We start from the raw sequence: 17,164 nt of genomic DNA on the forward strand, positions 1-17,164 counted from the left end.
CTTCACGTAATATTGCTCCGTCGACTTACATAGCTGAGCTATATGAGCCAAGTTGAGCTGAAATACGATTTAAAGCTGCAGTATAAAACCAAGAATATTATGTAGCAACGAAGAATTCGTTTGAAATTCGCCAAGTGGTTCCAACAGAAGACAGAAAAAAAAAAGGGGAAAAATATTTAAAATATCCCGCTACCCTACCCTCTCTTCCATCACTGGCCTTGAGCGCCTTGAGGATGTGATGGGGAGAGTTCAAAATTCGATAAAGTAGACGAAATAATACTAACGACAAAAACGAAGAAGATTTGGGTTTGTTAAAGTTGCTAAGAGAGTTGCTGTAATTAAATGATTATGGAAAATAATTGAGCCTGTATTGTGTCAAAAGTCTTTGTCTGTTTAGCCGCATTAAACATGTGTAAGAGGTGATATCTGCAGCTCTTGGTGGTAAATATATATGTGTGAATATATTTTGGACTGGACTGGATACAGTGTGCAAGTAGTAGAATCGGGTCGTTTGCGTTTGCTTAACCGAAAATCTTGTCAGAATGTGGTGTTTGAATTCAACATCTCTGAACTTATCACAGTACACGGTATGCCAAATATACTTCTTACTATTATTTTCATTAGTTACGCTGGAATGTGAAACACTGTTATTTAAGAGTTTCATACGACAGGAGTTTAAGGACGACAATTTACACTCTCACCAGAAATAAATATCTAGGAACGGAAACAGAGATCATGAAACACAGAAGGTTTCGTCCTTCTGTTTTCCATGTTGCGTGCATACACTTATGGGAACAAACGTACGAATAATTGAGTATATCCGTACTTTCATATTGAAATTGTAGTCTATTTTTCCACAGTAGACAGGCGGGATTCTTAAAAGCATAATTTATGTACTTTTAAAGAAGCCCTAGTGAACAGTTTTGATGATATTACAAACTGGGCACAGAATACAGTATCTTTATATTAATATATGAAGCATGCCTACCAAAAACATACAAAAACTATTTGTAGGGCATGAAGTCATAAATACAGTCACTTATATTTTTGTCATTTTCTTCCATAGATTGGCTAAACAAAACAATTGCTAATTGCTAATATTTGCTGCAATTTTATTTCTAATATTTTTTTTTACAGAAGAGAACTAACAAGTGCTCTGACATTTCTCCATTCCTTATCATTATGATACAATATATGAGTGTTTTTTGGCTCTACATAAAGAATTGTAGGGGTAGTTGTGGTATGGCCCACTTTCAGAGTTTGTAAATAATAGTATCATTTCAGTCAGCATATCACAAATAAACAATAAAGTTGCTCAGCTGTATTCTTTACAGTTGTGGATCAGGTTGATATGTAGTATTAAGAACTTGAATATTTAATTAAATTGAAGAAGATAGGATTGACTGGCTTGTAAGAAAAAATATATATTTGACTTTTTTTATTAGCTGTAAGGTTAGAATAAGGGAAAGGCCAGCTTGAATCAAAACCAGATCAGATAAAAATTTATTTTAGTATATATTCATTTGGGTTAGATTACAATAAAATATGTTAGATTTGGGGTTTCTCACAGGGTGATTATGAGGAATACTGTCATCTCTGATAACGCCCTGTAGTAATACATTATGGCTATTCACACCTAAAAGACTGTGTAATCTAGTCAAGATTTGCTGACATTTTGAAAGAATGTACTACCTTCATTTTCAGTATTGAAGAGTAAGGGAAGGAAGAGACAGGTGGTAAACAGAGTTGTGCTGGTCTGCTTGCCACCTGCTTCTTGCTGGTTTCTTGTTTGGCTCACTCATAAGCCCTGAAGAAGGAGGCAGTATGTTCATCTGAAACATTGATGAAGTCCTCTTGGACTACACTGCATTACATCTCACACAGTTTTTATTCATCTTAATGTAATCTAATATTTCTGACTGGAATCAGCTACTACAGTGTAAGTTGAGATTATTGCCTGCATAATATTTTGAAATAGTTACACTGTTTAGTAAATAGGTTGTAGTTATGCTCACAGAGTTGTAACTAATCTTTCCTGTCATGGACATATGTTTATATTTGTCTAACAAATGCAGATTCGGTGATAGGTCAGAATAGATTTACTTGGGTTATGTTAATTTAATGTTCGTTATATTTATGTTGGACCGCCTCTGTGGTCTAGTGGTCAGAGCTCCTGGCTACAGATCCAGAGGTCCCGGGTTCGATTCCCGGTTCTACCAGACTTTCTGAGAACTAGTGGATCTGGTACGGGGTCCACTCAGCCTCATGAGAATAACTGAGGAACTGTTTCAAGTAAATAGCGGTTCCGGTCTAGAAAACCGAGATTAACGGCCATGGTAAACCGTTGCGCTGACCACGCGACACCCTCTATCCGCTAAAGTTGGCACTAACTTCACCGACAAGCGGTGGTCGCTAGGTCGGTATAGTTCGCTTGGTTGGTATACTTCGCTTGCAGACTACAGGCCACGGAGTTTGTTTTATATTTATGTTGGGGCTAGTAAGTCAAAATAAAACAAATTCTGCTAGAATCTGGGAATGTTATGTGCCTCAGTTATGTGAAAATTACAGTGTTCTGGGATAATGTTGATGTGTAGCGTGGTAGATAAGTACCCACATTTTAGAGCAAAATGTTGCTCCATCTTCAGGACAGGAGAATAAGCTTATTCTTCTGTTAATAATCACTGCTGTGAGAACCTCAAAGCTCACAAGAAACATTGTTTTCTAAAGTTGTTGCATGTTGTGTTGAGTGCGGATCCATAGAAGATTTGAAAGTGGTGCTTTCTTTCAAAATTAAACATAGAAAAAAAATTGTGTTAAGACTTCGAGAAAATCAAAGATTGAAACTGGACCCCTGAAGAAATAGAGCTGTTTTGTAAGTTCGTGTAAGAATAATTCACTTTGGCAGCAACAAGTGAAGTAATATTCTTTGTATTCATCAGCAATCTGCATAATTTGTGGGTCTTCTAACAGTGGCAGTCTGTTTCTGTCTTCAAGAACTTCTGCTGAAATAATTAAAACATTAACTGTTGTTTTGTGTTCTTTATTTTGTGTAAGTAACATTGATTGTTGTATTAGAATTTGTTTAATAGGCTGGAGTACAACATAAATTAATGTTAATTCTTATTTTAATCTGTGAATAATTTTATTGTAAATATAAAGTGATGTAAAATAGGAATGTTCTAAATTTCCCTTTACTATCAGATACACCATTATATTTTTATATGGCCATCATGTTTGGGCACATTTCCACCGGCATAGGAAATATAAGTCACAGAAATATGCTCTTCTGTTCAAATCACATTTTCAGATTATGAAATTTTATATAAACATGTCTTATCTATTAAATCACAATAAAGCTTCTTCCTGAACTCATGTCATTTTCACCAAGTTCTTACCTTATATTCACCTTTTTCCCAATAACCATCCAACTCCATGATACTGAGCCCTTGAAGAGCCAACAGTTGCTCAGCCACTTAAGAATTTTGTAGCATTTTATAGAACCCAAAAGTTCTTTACCGTGTTCACAAGGTCCTGCTACTGGTCACAATCATGAGCCTGATGAATCCAGTGCACACCTTTTCATCCTGTTTCTCCAATACCCATTTTAATATTCTAACTAAGTCTTCTTAGCGGCCTCTTTCATTTTGGTTTTCCTACCAAAACCTGGTTAGCACCATTCTTCTCATAGAGTAGATCTTTCTAATAGTATTTGATGAGGCATACAAGTTATGAACACAAAGCTCCTCATTATGCAGTTTTCTCCATGGTCCTATTATTTCTTCCCATATATTCTCAGCATCTTGTTCTCTAACAAATTAAGTTAGTGTTCTTCATAATATAGGAGACCACATTTGACTCCCATACAAAACTACAGGAAAAAATTCAGCTTTGTATACTTTCATCTTTATGTTTTTTAGACAGTAAGTGTGAACGCTAATGATTCTGAACTGAATGGTAGCAAGTATTCCACAAATTTAATCCATGTTGTCAATGTGTCTGCAATGATTTTCTTTACTTATTACCATGTTTTCCATCTATCTACTGTGCATCTGTAGATCCTATATATAGCTGATTACATACATGTTATAAAAGAAATGAGGACTTATGTTGTATAATTGATATATATCAAATGAACAGCATAATTTCACTCAAAAATGTAACCAAGTTTAACAGGCCAATGTAATCTGCATTGTTTATTCCCTATTTATTTAGATCTTCAGTTGTAAAAGTGCTGACACTGAAGCTTATTGATTCACAGTGCATGGAAATGACTGAAGTAGTGGGAGGAAGCCATGTACTAAGGCTTATGGTGTCCAAACACCAATAGAAAATCAGATTTAGGTCTTTGGGGTTGTGACATCATGTAATCTTGTAGGTGGGTACCAGTATTTCAAAGGCATGTGTTGCCTTTTTTATTTACAATTGAAATGTGTTGGTTGAGGAATTAGTTATGTATAAGGGTTGCAAGTTAGGCGATTGATGGGCCCATGAAAGGTGTAAAGAAGTGAAGCACCATCTGGGCCCTTGGGAATGGTAGGTAGGAAAGCATTTGCTTTGGGAGCCCCACTGTAATTTTTGTCATAGAAGGGATATGGAAGTATGAGAATAGATAGTCCTTTTCAATCCCTTTGTGGATAGGAAGTGAGGGATTGCCTTGGGCAGGGGTTTTATTATTATTATTATTATTGGAAGGGGTGGGTTTCCCCATGCCCTGCAACTAATAGTCTGTTGTACGTCCCCCTTTGATATTCTACCAGTCGCCATACCCTACTGGTACTGGTGCGTGCTATCAGCCCCATTCAGCCAACGAGGTCAGCCCTCGGTACATGATACTTCCCCCATCTACAAGAGGCATTGAAAACTACTTGGACGGGAAACTTGCCTAATTTTGCTCAGAGGTCTCCTAGAGACATGAGGATCTTTTACGTGCTGTAAGTCTACGACACGGGACCCACGGCTTAAAAGTCCCTCCCGGAGGACTTGTTCCCTGAATTTTTCTGCCCTTAAAAATTCCACGACCTCCACCGGGTTTGAACCTGCGTACCTTGAATCATGAGGTGGGAACATTACCCCTAGACTACGGAGGCCGCTTTGGGCGGGGGTTAGAGCAGTATCAACTCAGAGGAAGTAACTGTCTTATCCTTGAAGAGAAGCTTCTTCCTTTCCTTCAGGCATCGGATAAGCAGCTTCCACAACCCGCTGAGGAATAACCAGTCTCTGCTTATAATTCCTTACCCTACACAACCCTGAAGATGGAGGCTACATGTCCCTCCAAAATGTCAGTATTCACCTACAAGACTGTGCGGTGTCACAAACAAGAAGACCTCTATCTAACCAGTCACTGCTGTGAAAACCTCATAATTTCATTCTTTCATTTCAATTGAACAGTCATTTACAGTAATTTCTAACAGTGGGAAAGATGTCATATATGATGAAGTGCGCCAAGAAGTGGGTGCATATTTGCATGTCACAAGAAGATTTATTAGCATTGTTTTTGGAAGGTGAATCCAGAGATTGGATATCCATTATCCTTTGACAGCGGACAATGTTTCTGTCGACAGGTTCCTATCTGAATAAGAAACAATGGAAGAGAATGGTACTCAGCAGAAGCAGTGTCTGTCACAGAAGATGGGCAGCATGACTGAAGAGTCAAAAAATGCACAACTTGATTCTCATGACTTTATACCAGATCAGAAGCCTAACATGGTACAGTCATCTTGGAAACCATTCGGCTGTGAAACATGTGGAAAGCGATTCACCCTGAGAGGTAGCCTCAGAACACATGAGAAGCTCCATGGCTTTCGCCCAACATATAATTGTGATGTGTGTGGGAAAACTTTTAAAGTAGCAACTGGACTTAAGTCTCATGCCTCACTCCACTCTGGACAAAAACCGTTCCATTGTGACATATGCGGGAAGTCTTTCACACTAAAAGGAAGTTTGAAAACACATTCAGCTCTTCATTCCACAGTGCAGGAATCTTTTCCTTGTTACATATGTAGGAAGACATACAAAGGAAAAGCCAGCCTCAAGTCTCACCTCGCAATGCACACGGGAAAGAAATCATTTATGTGTGAGGTTTGTGACCAACACTCTACCCATAGCAGTCTCCCATTGCATGCAGCATTGTGCTATATCAATAAGCCCCATGTCTGCCAGGTGTGTGGCTTGTCTTTTGATATTAGAAGCCATTTTATACAGCATATCACCTCACACATGCTAATGTTAATGTAGATATCTTCGTTATTGAGTTAGAGACTCAGACTGGAGTACCTCATGGTGGATACTTGCCAATGTCAGTTCTGAGAGCTGCCAATACCAGTGATTCTCAACCTTTTGCACTTGTGTCATGTTGTTACAGAAGAACCTAGTCCCACCATAGTTAAAACAGAACTTTTCTTTCTTTCAAGAAGTGTATTTTTACAATCATTTACGTTTTAGTATTGCAGGTGATATCTGGAAAGTAAAGATACAAAGTTCAGAACATATTTGTAAAGCATTTTTTTCTTGATTCACTTGTAGCACTTTTACAACACCTTCCACCNCATAGTCTTCATGGATCACAATGCACTTAGTGAGCCTGGGAATGAGGGTTTCCCCCCCCCGCTCAAGTATAGTAGAAATCTCCCGCCTGCTCTCTTAGCCATGGAGAACATTTTTTGGATGATTTTATCAGCGACAACCGATGGCCTTCCAATCCTTATTTCATCATGAATATCACTTCTTCCCGCTTGAAATTCACAACACCATTTTGTCACTTGTTGCCTGTTCATAACATATTCGCCATAAACAGAAACAAGTTGGCGATGAATTTCAGCAGCAGCTTCTCCTTTCACGTGAAGAAATTGAATTACTGCGTGAACGTCACATTTGGTGAAATTTTGAATTGGCACGGTGATTTTAAACGCACACTCCGAGCACAGCATTGCCGTGACTGTGGCCAGTAAACTCTGCTGTGTCATACAATTCCTATCCCACACAGCAGCACTGCCATTTCTGAAAGAAAAAATCACTTGCATTTTTACTGGATTTGTATCTTTACTTTCTGGATATTCCTTATACGTATATTAATCATAGTGGAAGTTCTTATTGTCACAACCTCACATCCTACCTAGCTGCCTGTCAAATTCCATGAGTGGTCCTACTGGTTGAGAATGACTGGCTTGCCCAATTTTTCTTACTGTTGAGAATATTCAAGTAATAACTTTCTACCTCCTATATTTTGTTGATTAATTTTATATTTCAGTTTTTCCCTTTATTATTTCTTATTTTTATTTTTTTTAATTATTTATTTTCAGTGAAACAACTGATGGTGACAGCTTAGACATCCACCCTTCCTGACAAACAGTATTCTCGGTATGGATTTTGTCAGCTATGTAACAAAGTGGTTGTCATTCATTTAACTACAGTTAATATTTCCCACTTCTTTGTCCTAGTAATCTCTAGAACAGGTTTTTATGCATAGAGTTCTACTGGTATAGATATTTGCCTCAAAATGTTTAATATGTATTTTTTTTTTTTTTGGTAAAAAGTGATGTATATTCTTTTCATATAAATGCTAAGAAGATGATTGCAACTAGTTGCAGTTGGACGTTGCAGTTAGTCATGCTGTAACCGCAGGAAAATAGTAAATCTTTGTGATATATATCACCGTAATAATATTTGGTACAGTGCAAATTCCGAAAACACTTAAGATAGGATACTGTAATATACAGTATTACAACTCCTGCATTTCGTTTTTGAGAATCTTTTGTGTCACACAGATATAAGCAGTAATGATATCTTTATAAGTGTATGTAGTCTTACATAAGATGAATTGCTCGTGTATAAATCATAGAACATGCATAAAGCAGTTTGGAAACTAGTATAATTATATAATATATAATTATTTTGGTTTATTAATGACAAGTTTTAATGTGATATTCAGATCTGAAATTGGTTTTCACTGCCATTGTTTTCTTTTCATAAACCATATTTTCTGTTCATCTTTTCTTAGTACACCGCCTTGTGCCATCGTTTTCATAGAAAATCAAAAGCATAATACACAACTGTTGTGCATGCATCATAACTGTTAAGTACCTACATTAATGGAAGCATTTTATGCTTAACTTCTAGTAGTTCAGACAGACTTCTCAGCATTATTTTTCAGCCTGCTTGACTTGCACTGTCATAATACTTGAGTTATGTCAATCTTGTTTCATAATTAATCCTGGAATGCTTTATGTCTGTAAAACATCTTACTTATTGGATTCTAAGATTTAAGTTACATATTCATATCTCAGATATTTTACCAGTATTTATAAATTTACATTGTGTTGATTTCATTTACTACAACCATCTACTCTTATTATTTGTGGATGGTAATCAATGGATTTGTTTCTATAGGTATTTGTATGATACTGTCAAAAATGTTTTGTGAAATTTCTGTTAAAACTGTGCAACTTGTGTATTTCTCAGCCAATAAATTTTGTTTATCCTGGAAATTTGTTTATATGTACTGTGCATTAATTAAATTATTTTATTCAGACTGGTGTTAATATGTATATTTTGGGTATTGGTACAAAGCACAATAAATTCTATACACTCCTGTTTGAAGATCCAATGCAGAAGTTTATAACTAACTTCTGACCCTATTAAACTTTTACAACATTAATACAAAATCCATAATTTATCTCAGTTGTCTTTAATTGTTGACTATGCATTATGTGCAAGAAGAATTCTATCAAATAACTCATAATATGGAGGTTGTGTCTTTCTGCATGTTTCATCCACATCTTTATGAAGTTTGATCACTGAAGTATACACCAGAGGAGCTGAGGTGAATTTGATTTTAGTTCCTATTGGTGCAGTACCCTTACTCACATGAAACACAGTAACTGAGAGGGCTCACTCAAGCAGCTTTTATTTTTAATGGAAACCACAAATATTTTGTAGGCTTTTAGGTTATCACAGCAGTGTGACTGTGTCAAGGTCTGTCTTCTAGCTCATAACGCCATGTAGTATGTTGAAAGTAAACTGACACTTTGGAGGAGCATGTCGCCTCCATCTTCAGGCTCAGAATAAGTCAAGCAAGAAACCAGCATGAAGTAAATAGGAAAAAGAGATCCTCCAAATTGCCAGTTGGCTTTGAACAGATTTCATGGTGTTATGTCCCAGAAGATTTAATTTATTTTTATATTCAAGTAGATCCAATACAGGGCGAGAAACAAGTTGACACACCAATGGATATAGAATGTGTCAAAGATCAAAACAAATGTTCCAACCAATCACTGGAACAGGTCAAAATAACATAATATACAACAGACAACACAATCACTAAACATAATAAAATGTGACTACAACAAGACTTAAATACTAGATGAAAACATATTAACCGTTTATCTTATAAAATTCATCCAGTTTATAAAAACAATGCATATGAATGGATATTATCAATAAACAGTACAATATCAAATAATATATGTTACATCACACACATCAAAAGAAAAAACTATAAAAACATCTAACATGCATGAAAAGATAGAAGGCTTTACAAATATTTGGCTTAGTTCCTCATATAGAATTCACAGACAATTAATGAAATAAGATATCTCAATTAGATAAATTAGAAAATGTCACTCTATTCAAGTTGGTAATTAATACATCACAGAAAATAATAATAAAGCACTAATTATGTATGACTTGAATTAAGCCTCAGATATATAGAGTACACAATAATGAAAGACAAATTCTAATACATTTCTATTTTGATGAGATACAAACTTATCGGGTACCACTGCCAGTAGAGGGCCGACCTCGCTGGCAAAAAGGGGAGATAGTGGGCACCAGTATCGGTAGGGTATGGAGACAGTAGAAAATAAACCGGGACGTACAATAGACTATTAGTCGCGGTGCATGGGGAAACCCACCCCCTCTATACTGAATAACTGAATCCTTACAAATTCCCTCAAAGTAAATGACAAGTTTATAACTAGCAGTACAACTCAGCCCTTTTAATTAATGATACATAATCAGCCTATCATATCACTTAGCACTAAATAACTCCTGGGTTGATATATCTTTATTAGCTCCCATTAACATACTTTGATGACTGGAATCCATTTAGCCGGCACTAGCTACTTATTTGCTGTGAAATTATATTGGGTGAGGGTCAGTTTTGTATTAGCTATGCTAGTTACTGCTCAGAATGTCCCCTAGATAATGTCACTCAAAATAGAAATAAATCTGTATACTCTTTAAACTGAGAATTTAGTTTCTTCCCCGGGCATTACTAAAGTAAAGCATGAACACATATAAGATTTGAGGTTTTCACGGTGGTGACTATGAAGAAAGCAGTCTTCTGGGATTTGGCACCGTNTACAATTTCTACAGTAAATTTGTTGTTTCACACCCTCTCTATGTTTGAGAGTGTTGGTTTCCAAACAACATTTCAAGATAATGTGTAGGTATGTTTATGATCTGTTGATGTATCAAATTTCACATGCCTAGTTCCAGTACTTCATTAATTATTGCCACCAAACAGAAAGCTAAAGAATATTTTTGCATAGGTGCCATGTTTTTATATTACTTTCTACAAAAATATTATGTTAACAAAAGTTTTGATTTTCCAAAGATTTATTTTTGTCATTTCAGAATCCAAAATTAAAAATAGAGCTAGTGTATTTCCAACCTCACAAGTGTGTGTACCCACCATGTTGATATTATTAACTGTGGGAAATTAGAAAGTATAACATTGAGGTGTCCTCCAGTGGCATAATGTTCATATGAAGTATCGTGAAATTGGTCACTGATTCAGAGGTTGAAATAGGAGAGACAGACAGACAATGCAGTGAATCATAAACCTACTTTCGTTGAGAGATGAAAATAGGTTTAGAAGCTGCATCAATTTATCAGTTATGTAATAGATTTAATAAGAGCAAAAGTATAATCCAATTTAGTATATGCTATTTTATATACTTCAGTGGCCTTACATATAAAGTATAAAATACTGTTATATTTTCATGAATCCTGTTAGAAAGTAACTACATATATACCAAACTACATAGTGTATCACATCTTGGAATACCATATCTTACAGCCCACTATTGTGATGGTCTGAAATCTCATATTTGAAACTGTGTTTTTATATATAAATGATATTATCCAAACATAAGATGTGATAAATACTTAATAAATCCTAAGAGGTAAAGGATTAATCATATAAGCCTATTCTTAAACTTTAACGAATATTTAAAGTGATATCATATTTGTAATTCAGTTTTCTTCAGGGTTTTTGCCTGTGAAATAAATTTCCCTCTACAGTTTACATGTTTCATATTCTAGGATCAAGAGGCACAAAGGTCTGTTCCCTCTAGTACACCTATTGGAGACGCAAACACGATGCCAAACATGAAACCTGATATAACAGGACAACAGGTGGCTTCATTTGACTTCTGGCATAGGTATGAGTTCTGCAGATTAGGAAAATAACCAACCAGTTGTCAACAGATTAGGCACAATTCTTACTCTTGGGAGCAGTCTTGTAGAAGCTGGTAACCCTTCAGCCAGTTAAAAAATTCCTCATTTTATATGAAGTTTATGTTCACGAGGACTTGCTGTTGGATCTTGTGAGCCTCACAAATCCATTGAATATCATCACACCCTGTTTTTAGCCTACTTTCCTTTGTGTGAGGAGAGAGGAGGCTTGAAACACCCTACTATGTGCACATATGCATGCATTTGAGCTTCCTGCTGTTTGCCGTGTTAACCTGAATATAAGGTGAGGTTTTCTTTCTTCAAAGCACTGCTTCTCAGAAAAGAGGGATCCCCTTATTTTTGGATCCTTATGAGTAAATATGGAGATGATTACAAGGAGTTCTGATTGGTAATTCTAATGGATGTCAAAAAAAGAATATTTTCTCATTTGAAAAAGAGGGGGTTGCATAATATTCAGGTTTATGTGGTAGTTGAGAATTATATATCATCCAGTCTAGTGGCTTGCGACGGGGTGATCACTCGTCCAAGGGGTCCTACCATCTGTGCAAACATGATTATGAAAATAAAAATGAGGCCAGGGCCCAGCAGAGGGCTGTAGATCCATTGATGAATGAATGTATTAATTAATTAAATGTCATCCAGCCTACTATCAAGAAATGTAAGCTTCATTTGTATGTTTTGCATCCTGTTGTGCATGGCAATAGACATATTTACATAGTAAAAATATAAGGTTTGAGCAAACCAAGCTATAATTTTACCTGTTGGTTGGAGAAAATTACTTACTGCGGAGGTACATAATTTATATTCTGGACCTAGTATGAGGTGTATGTGAGATAGATGAGAAATGCATACAGAAATTAAAGTAGCTCTTAAAGAGGTAAGATGGGAGGGTGTGGACTTCATGCTTTTGACTTAGGATAGTGTCAATTGGCAAGCTGTTGTGAAAACTATATTAGACTTTTCAGTCTCCATGAAAGGCACAGAATTTCTTGACTAACTGAACAACTGTTAGCTTTTCAAGAATCACACTGCTGCATGAAGTTAGTTTAGGAACAATTTAAACTTTGGCCAGATGAATGCAATAAATCTATTTAGCCCATTTTTTCCATTTTAGCAGAAGGTAGACGTATGGTATTTTCATGCCCGTGTATATAGATTTTCGTCTTGTTTCCTTGTAGTAACTTTTAATCCAACTGACAGATTTTCATGAAACTTGGTATGGTCATGTCATTGGAGACTGCCTCCACTGTTGTTTTAATTCCCAATAATCTGCAGTATGAACTTGGTGGCCATGTAATCTTTACATGGAACAGGCACCATGTAATATAGGATTCTAAAATGTGTAGTAAAAATATCTTCAGAAAATCTTCAGTGCTTTGTTAAGGTAATTTTCTTTTCAGAATATAACAACGTTGCAACCATGCATAGGTCATATTTAGCTTTCTGTTTGCTGGTAGTGATGAATCTTGTCAGGCTTGGTATACGATGGGGTACCCAAAATAAACCAAACTAATTTTTGTGGGCAGAGCTTTTGTAGTACCGCGTTTTGCCGCTATGAGCGCATAGAGCTAACATTCCTGAGTCGATAAGCGGACTACCGTTGCTTCAGAAGGTAAGGACTAGTTTCGGCAGAGTTTATAGTGACAACTGTTTTGTGTGATTGTCGTTTTTGCAATGGCTGATTTTCGTGAACAGCGTGCGGCGGTGAAATTCTACTTTTTGCTCGGGAAAAGTGGAACAGAAACTCTTGAAATGTTAAAAACGGCATACAAGGACGATGCTATGGGGAAAACTCAAGTGTTTGAGTGGTTTTCCCATTTCAGAAATGGTGAAATGTCAATTGATGACAAACCTCGTTCTGGTCGTCCTTCCACGGCCCGAACACATGAAAATGTTGAAAAAATTCGTGGAATCATCAAGGAAGATCGACGACGGACCATTGAAGAAATTGTGGAGCTGTCGGGAGTGACTTGGAGCTCAGCGGCCAGATTTGTGGCAGTCGGGTGACTGGTTTTTCCATCATGACAATGCCCCTGCTCACACAGCCCTGTCTGTACGACAATTCTTGACCAAAAATGGTATGACCCCTGTTCCTCACCCTCCATACTAACCCGACCTTGCCTCATGCGACTTCTTTTTTGTTTCCTCGAATGAAAAGAGACATGAAAGGAAAAAACGACTGAGGCGCTATCAAGCATCTCAAAAGATGAATTTAGACAATGTTTTGAAAAATGGAATAAAAGACTAGACAAGTGTATTAGTGTAAGTGGAGAGTACTTTGAAGGGGATTGAAGGTTTGTGCTTAAAATTTGAATAAATAAGTTTAAAAAAAATAAGTTCGGTTTCTTTTGGGTACCCCCTCGTAAAGATAAACAAATGCTTACAAATTTGATGTGAAATATGGTTTTCTTTATCAAAACTTACAGGTATAATAATGGAGAATATTTTGAGTGGATGTTTAAACTATCTTTTAGGGGGAATTTTTGCTAGTTTGCATTATATGCTGAAGTAGATGACCAAATTAATATTTATTATTTTATAATTACAACTCCCTCATCGACTGCCCAGGCTATGTTCCTGAAAATATGGTGGTTGGCAGGATCGGTTCCTTACTGGAAATTTGGGGTTATGGGAGTTGCAGCTACTGCTAATATTCATCAGATCCTAAGTGAACACAATATTTTTTTCATAAAACATTAAGCCACTTGGGATACCTAGGTGGAATTCAGAAGCTAATATAAAAATTAGTCATATCAATAGGTTGTATGTGGACTGGATTCATCTGGTTATTACAGCCATGTCCTCTGGATCTTTTGATGTGGAAGTCACCAATTTTTTCTGTGTGTACACAAACTGAAAACCATGGCTGCATAAATCCAGATACCATGGTTGACAAAATCATCACTAGCACCCTCACCATATAGAGGGACATATTTAAAGGAAATAATATTCATAAGTTTTCCTATAACCTCTTGTCATTAATTTTGAACCCAAAGTTCTCCAATTCCATTTTACACAGTATTCAGGATGGAGCCGTCATCTTATTGCTAACCCTCTGTCACCGTTTCAGGTTTCCTCAACTGTTTCATGGTTATGATATTCCTGAAGGAGTTTCAGCCAGCCAGCCTGTAGTTGCAAGAGAATGTACAAAGAAGGAAATATATGTCAGTTGTGAATCTCCAGGCGTTGGTATGCTGGCAGCAAGTCACAGTGATGACATGACATTTTACATAGGACAGAGCCTGGTTCACAAATATGGTAGAAATAAGGCACCACTTTCTTTGCGTAGCAGACCGTTTGGCTGTGAAACTTGTGGCAAAAAGTTTACTCTTAGGGGCAGTCTCAAGACCCATGAAAAGCTTCATTTATTCCGGCAGTCATACCACTGCCATGTGTGTGGCAAGACATTCAAAGTGGAAGCCGGGCTCAAAGCCCACGCAGTGTTACACACAAACCACAGACCATTTTTCTGTTTTGTATGTGGTAAAGGTTTCACCCTCAAGGGTAGCCTAAAAACACATCTGACACTACACTCTGTTCATCGAGCAACTTATCCATGTGACATGTGTGGGAAGACATACAAAGGTAAAGCAAGTTATGACTCACACAGAGCCCAGCATTTGGGTCAGGCATTATATCAGTGTGAAGTTTGTGGCAAGAATTTTACTCTGAAGGGAAGTCTTAAGCTCCATTCAGTGCTACACTCAGGCATGAAGCCTTATGCCTGTCAGATCTGTGGGATGGGCTTTGCATTACGTAGTCATCTCACACGACATTTCCGAATGCATAACCCTCGATGAAATTGAAGCCCCAGAATGCAGGCTTTATAAATGCATTAAACAAAGTTCATAAAGATCCTAAGTACAAATAACATAATAGCTTAAGAATATCATGGCCTCATGGCCCAGTACAATATAATCAGAAATGTAAGGCAATTTTAAACACATTATTATACCAACACAAAATTGTTTTCGTTGTGAAATGTTACAGTAGGAGCCTATGGTGACAGACCTCACGTTGACAGTGCACTTGAGATGTCAGTGAACATTTTGAAATGTAAATTCTAAAGGGTTCTGATAGTGTATTACATATATGATTACTGGGTTATTAGGCTTTGTTTGTTGTCTGGTATTCCAAACAGAACATTTTTCAGAAACAAGGTCTGTTTCCTCTTCAGGTGGAAAGGCTTGGAAGTAGATATATCCAATAGAAAGAGTTGCTCTCAGTACTGTACCTGCTTCTAACAGAAACCTCTTCTAGGTTATGTCTGTTAACAAACAGCACTTCTCAATTAGAAGACCTGGTTCTCATGGACCCAGCTGAATAGGTGAATCCTTACTTTCTTACATGAGGACAGAAACAGATCCTGTTTTTTAAATATTATGGCACTATGCCATGAAGACATATGAGGGAGTGGATGTATAGATCCATGTATTCTTGACCTTGAAGAACCATTTTTGATACATTTATCATACATCTATGGCCACATAACAACAACAGACACAAGAAAATTAACAGATCTCTGAGATGCACTATTACAATTTCTCCATTTACATACATTTTATGGTATTGATGAATTTTTTGATTACACGGTTAAGGAGATTGATAATTGATTTTATTGGGATTAAATACTTAATTAATGAAAAGTTAAATTACAAGTTTTATAATTTTAAAATTATGTTTACATAAATATTTTAACATGTATTATATTTTTTGTAATTATTATATTTAATTGTTATATTGGACTATTGTCTATATCCTGAGTCTTACGAACTTGTAAAGGATTTTTGACATGTAAATGAAATGAAATGAAAAATGAAATGTTAGAAAAAATATAGCTTGCACATCTATACTCTTGTAGGATTTGAGGTTCTCACAGTGGACTTTATGAAGAATTGTATCTTCTGGAGTATAATGCCACATAATGTGTCGAAAGCAGGTAGCAAGCAGACCTGTGCTTGCTGCCTACTTTCTTGCTGGTTTGTTGCTTGTCCTATTCTTCATCCCTGAAGATGGCGGCAATGTGCTCCTCTTAAATGTCAGTTAACTGTCAACTGTCTGCATGGCGTTATATGCCAGAAGATCTCATCACTTCATGTGTACTCTTCTTATACTGTGACACAGTTGGTATTACTGCAGACAGTGAAGTTTCTCTAGTTACGAGTCATTTGAAAATGCAGTATCTAACAAAACCAGTGCATCGCATACCAAGATGTGTATATAATCAGTGGACTGATGCAACACTGATCATAAGAACCCAGTGATGATAACATGAACAGTGCCTGAAAATAAGATCTAAAAGTTTGTGACAGTGGTATCTCCAGACTGGGATAAGGACTAGCTCTATTGGGCCAAGTAGTTCCTACCTGAAGACAGAAACAGAATCCAGTCTCCAAAATGTTGTGTTTTCAAAAATAAACAGGACGTTTTTTTAGATAAAAACAAGACGAATAGTGTTGAAAAATGTAATATTTGTACTAGCGCCTGAAATTGTTGGATACTGCATTTTCACATGGCTGATTGGCAAAGATAACTTCATTGTACACAGTCGCTGTGAAAGCTTCATATATGTTTAGAGCTTCCAGAATTTGTGAAAGTGTGTAGAAATTGTAATCCAACAGTGGTATACTTTTAAAATGTCATGGAATCAAACTGTAGATGTTTTATATATGAATAATATCCAAACCAA

The 17,164-nt window shown here is 36.5% G+C and overlaps 1 protein-coding gene across 8 annotated transcripts in view; it reads left to right on the forward strand.

The window, feature by feature from the left end:
* The window catches only part of LOC111861592 (gastrula zinc finger protein XlCGF7.1), a 24,147-nt gene extending 8,107 nt beyond the window's left edge, over positions 1–16,040 (forward strand). Inside the window, exons 1-5 of one of the 8 annotated variants that reach the window (XM_033750375.1) lie at positions 12–587; positions 1,705–1,939; positions 5,562–6,078; positions 11,323–11,441; positions 14,546–16,040. In XM_033750375.1, coding sequence (XP_033606266.1) covers positions 5,584–6,078; positions 11,323–11,441; positions 14,546–15,275 — 1,344 coding nt within the window. In that variant the 5' untranslated portion in view covers positions 12–587; positions 1,705–1,939; positions 5,562–5,583 and the 3' untranslated portion in view covers positions 15,276–16,040. Of the gene's footprint in view, positions 1–11; positions 588–1,704; positions 1,940–5,561; positions 6,079–7,298; positions 8,526–11,322; positions 11,442–14,545 lie in introns of those variants that run through there. The other 7 variants (XR_002842269.1, XR_004512700.1, XM_033750373.1 and 4 more) reach the window with 7 other exon arrangements.
* Positions 16,041–17,164: the final 1,124 nt, after the last annotated feature.

The sequence above is a fragment of the Cryptotermes secundus genome, unplaced genomic scaffold, assembly GCF_002891405.2.
Source record: "Cryptotermes secundus unplaced genomic scaffold, Csec_1.0 scaffold2307, whole genome shotgun sequence".
In the NCBI taxonomy this organism is placed as follows: Eukaryota; Metazoa; Arthropoda; class Insecta; order Blattodea; family Kalotermitidae; genus Cryptotermes; species Cryptotermes secundus.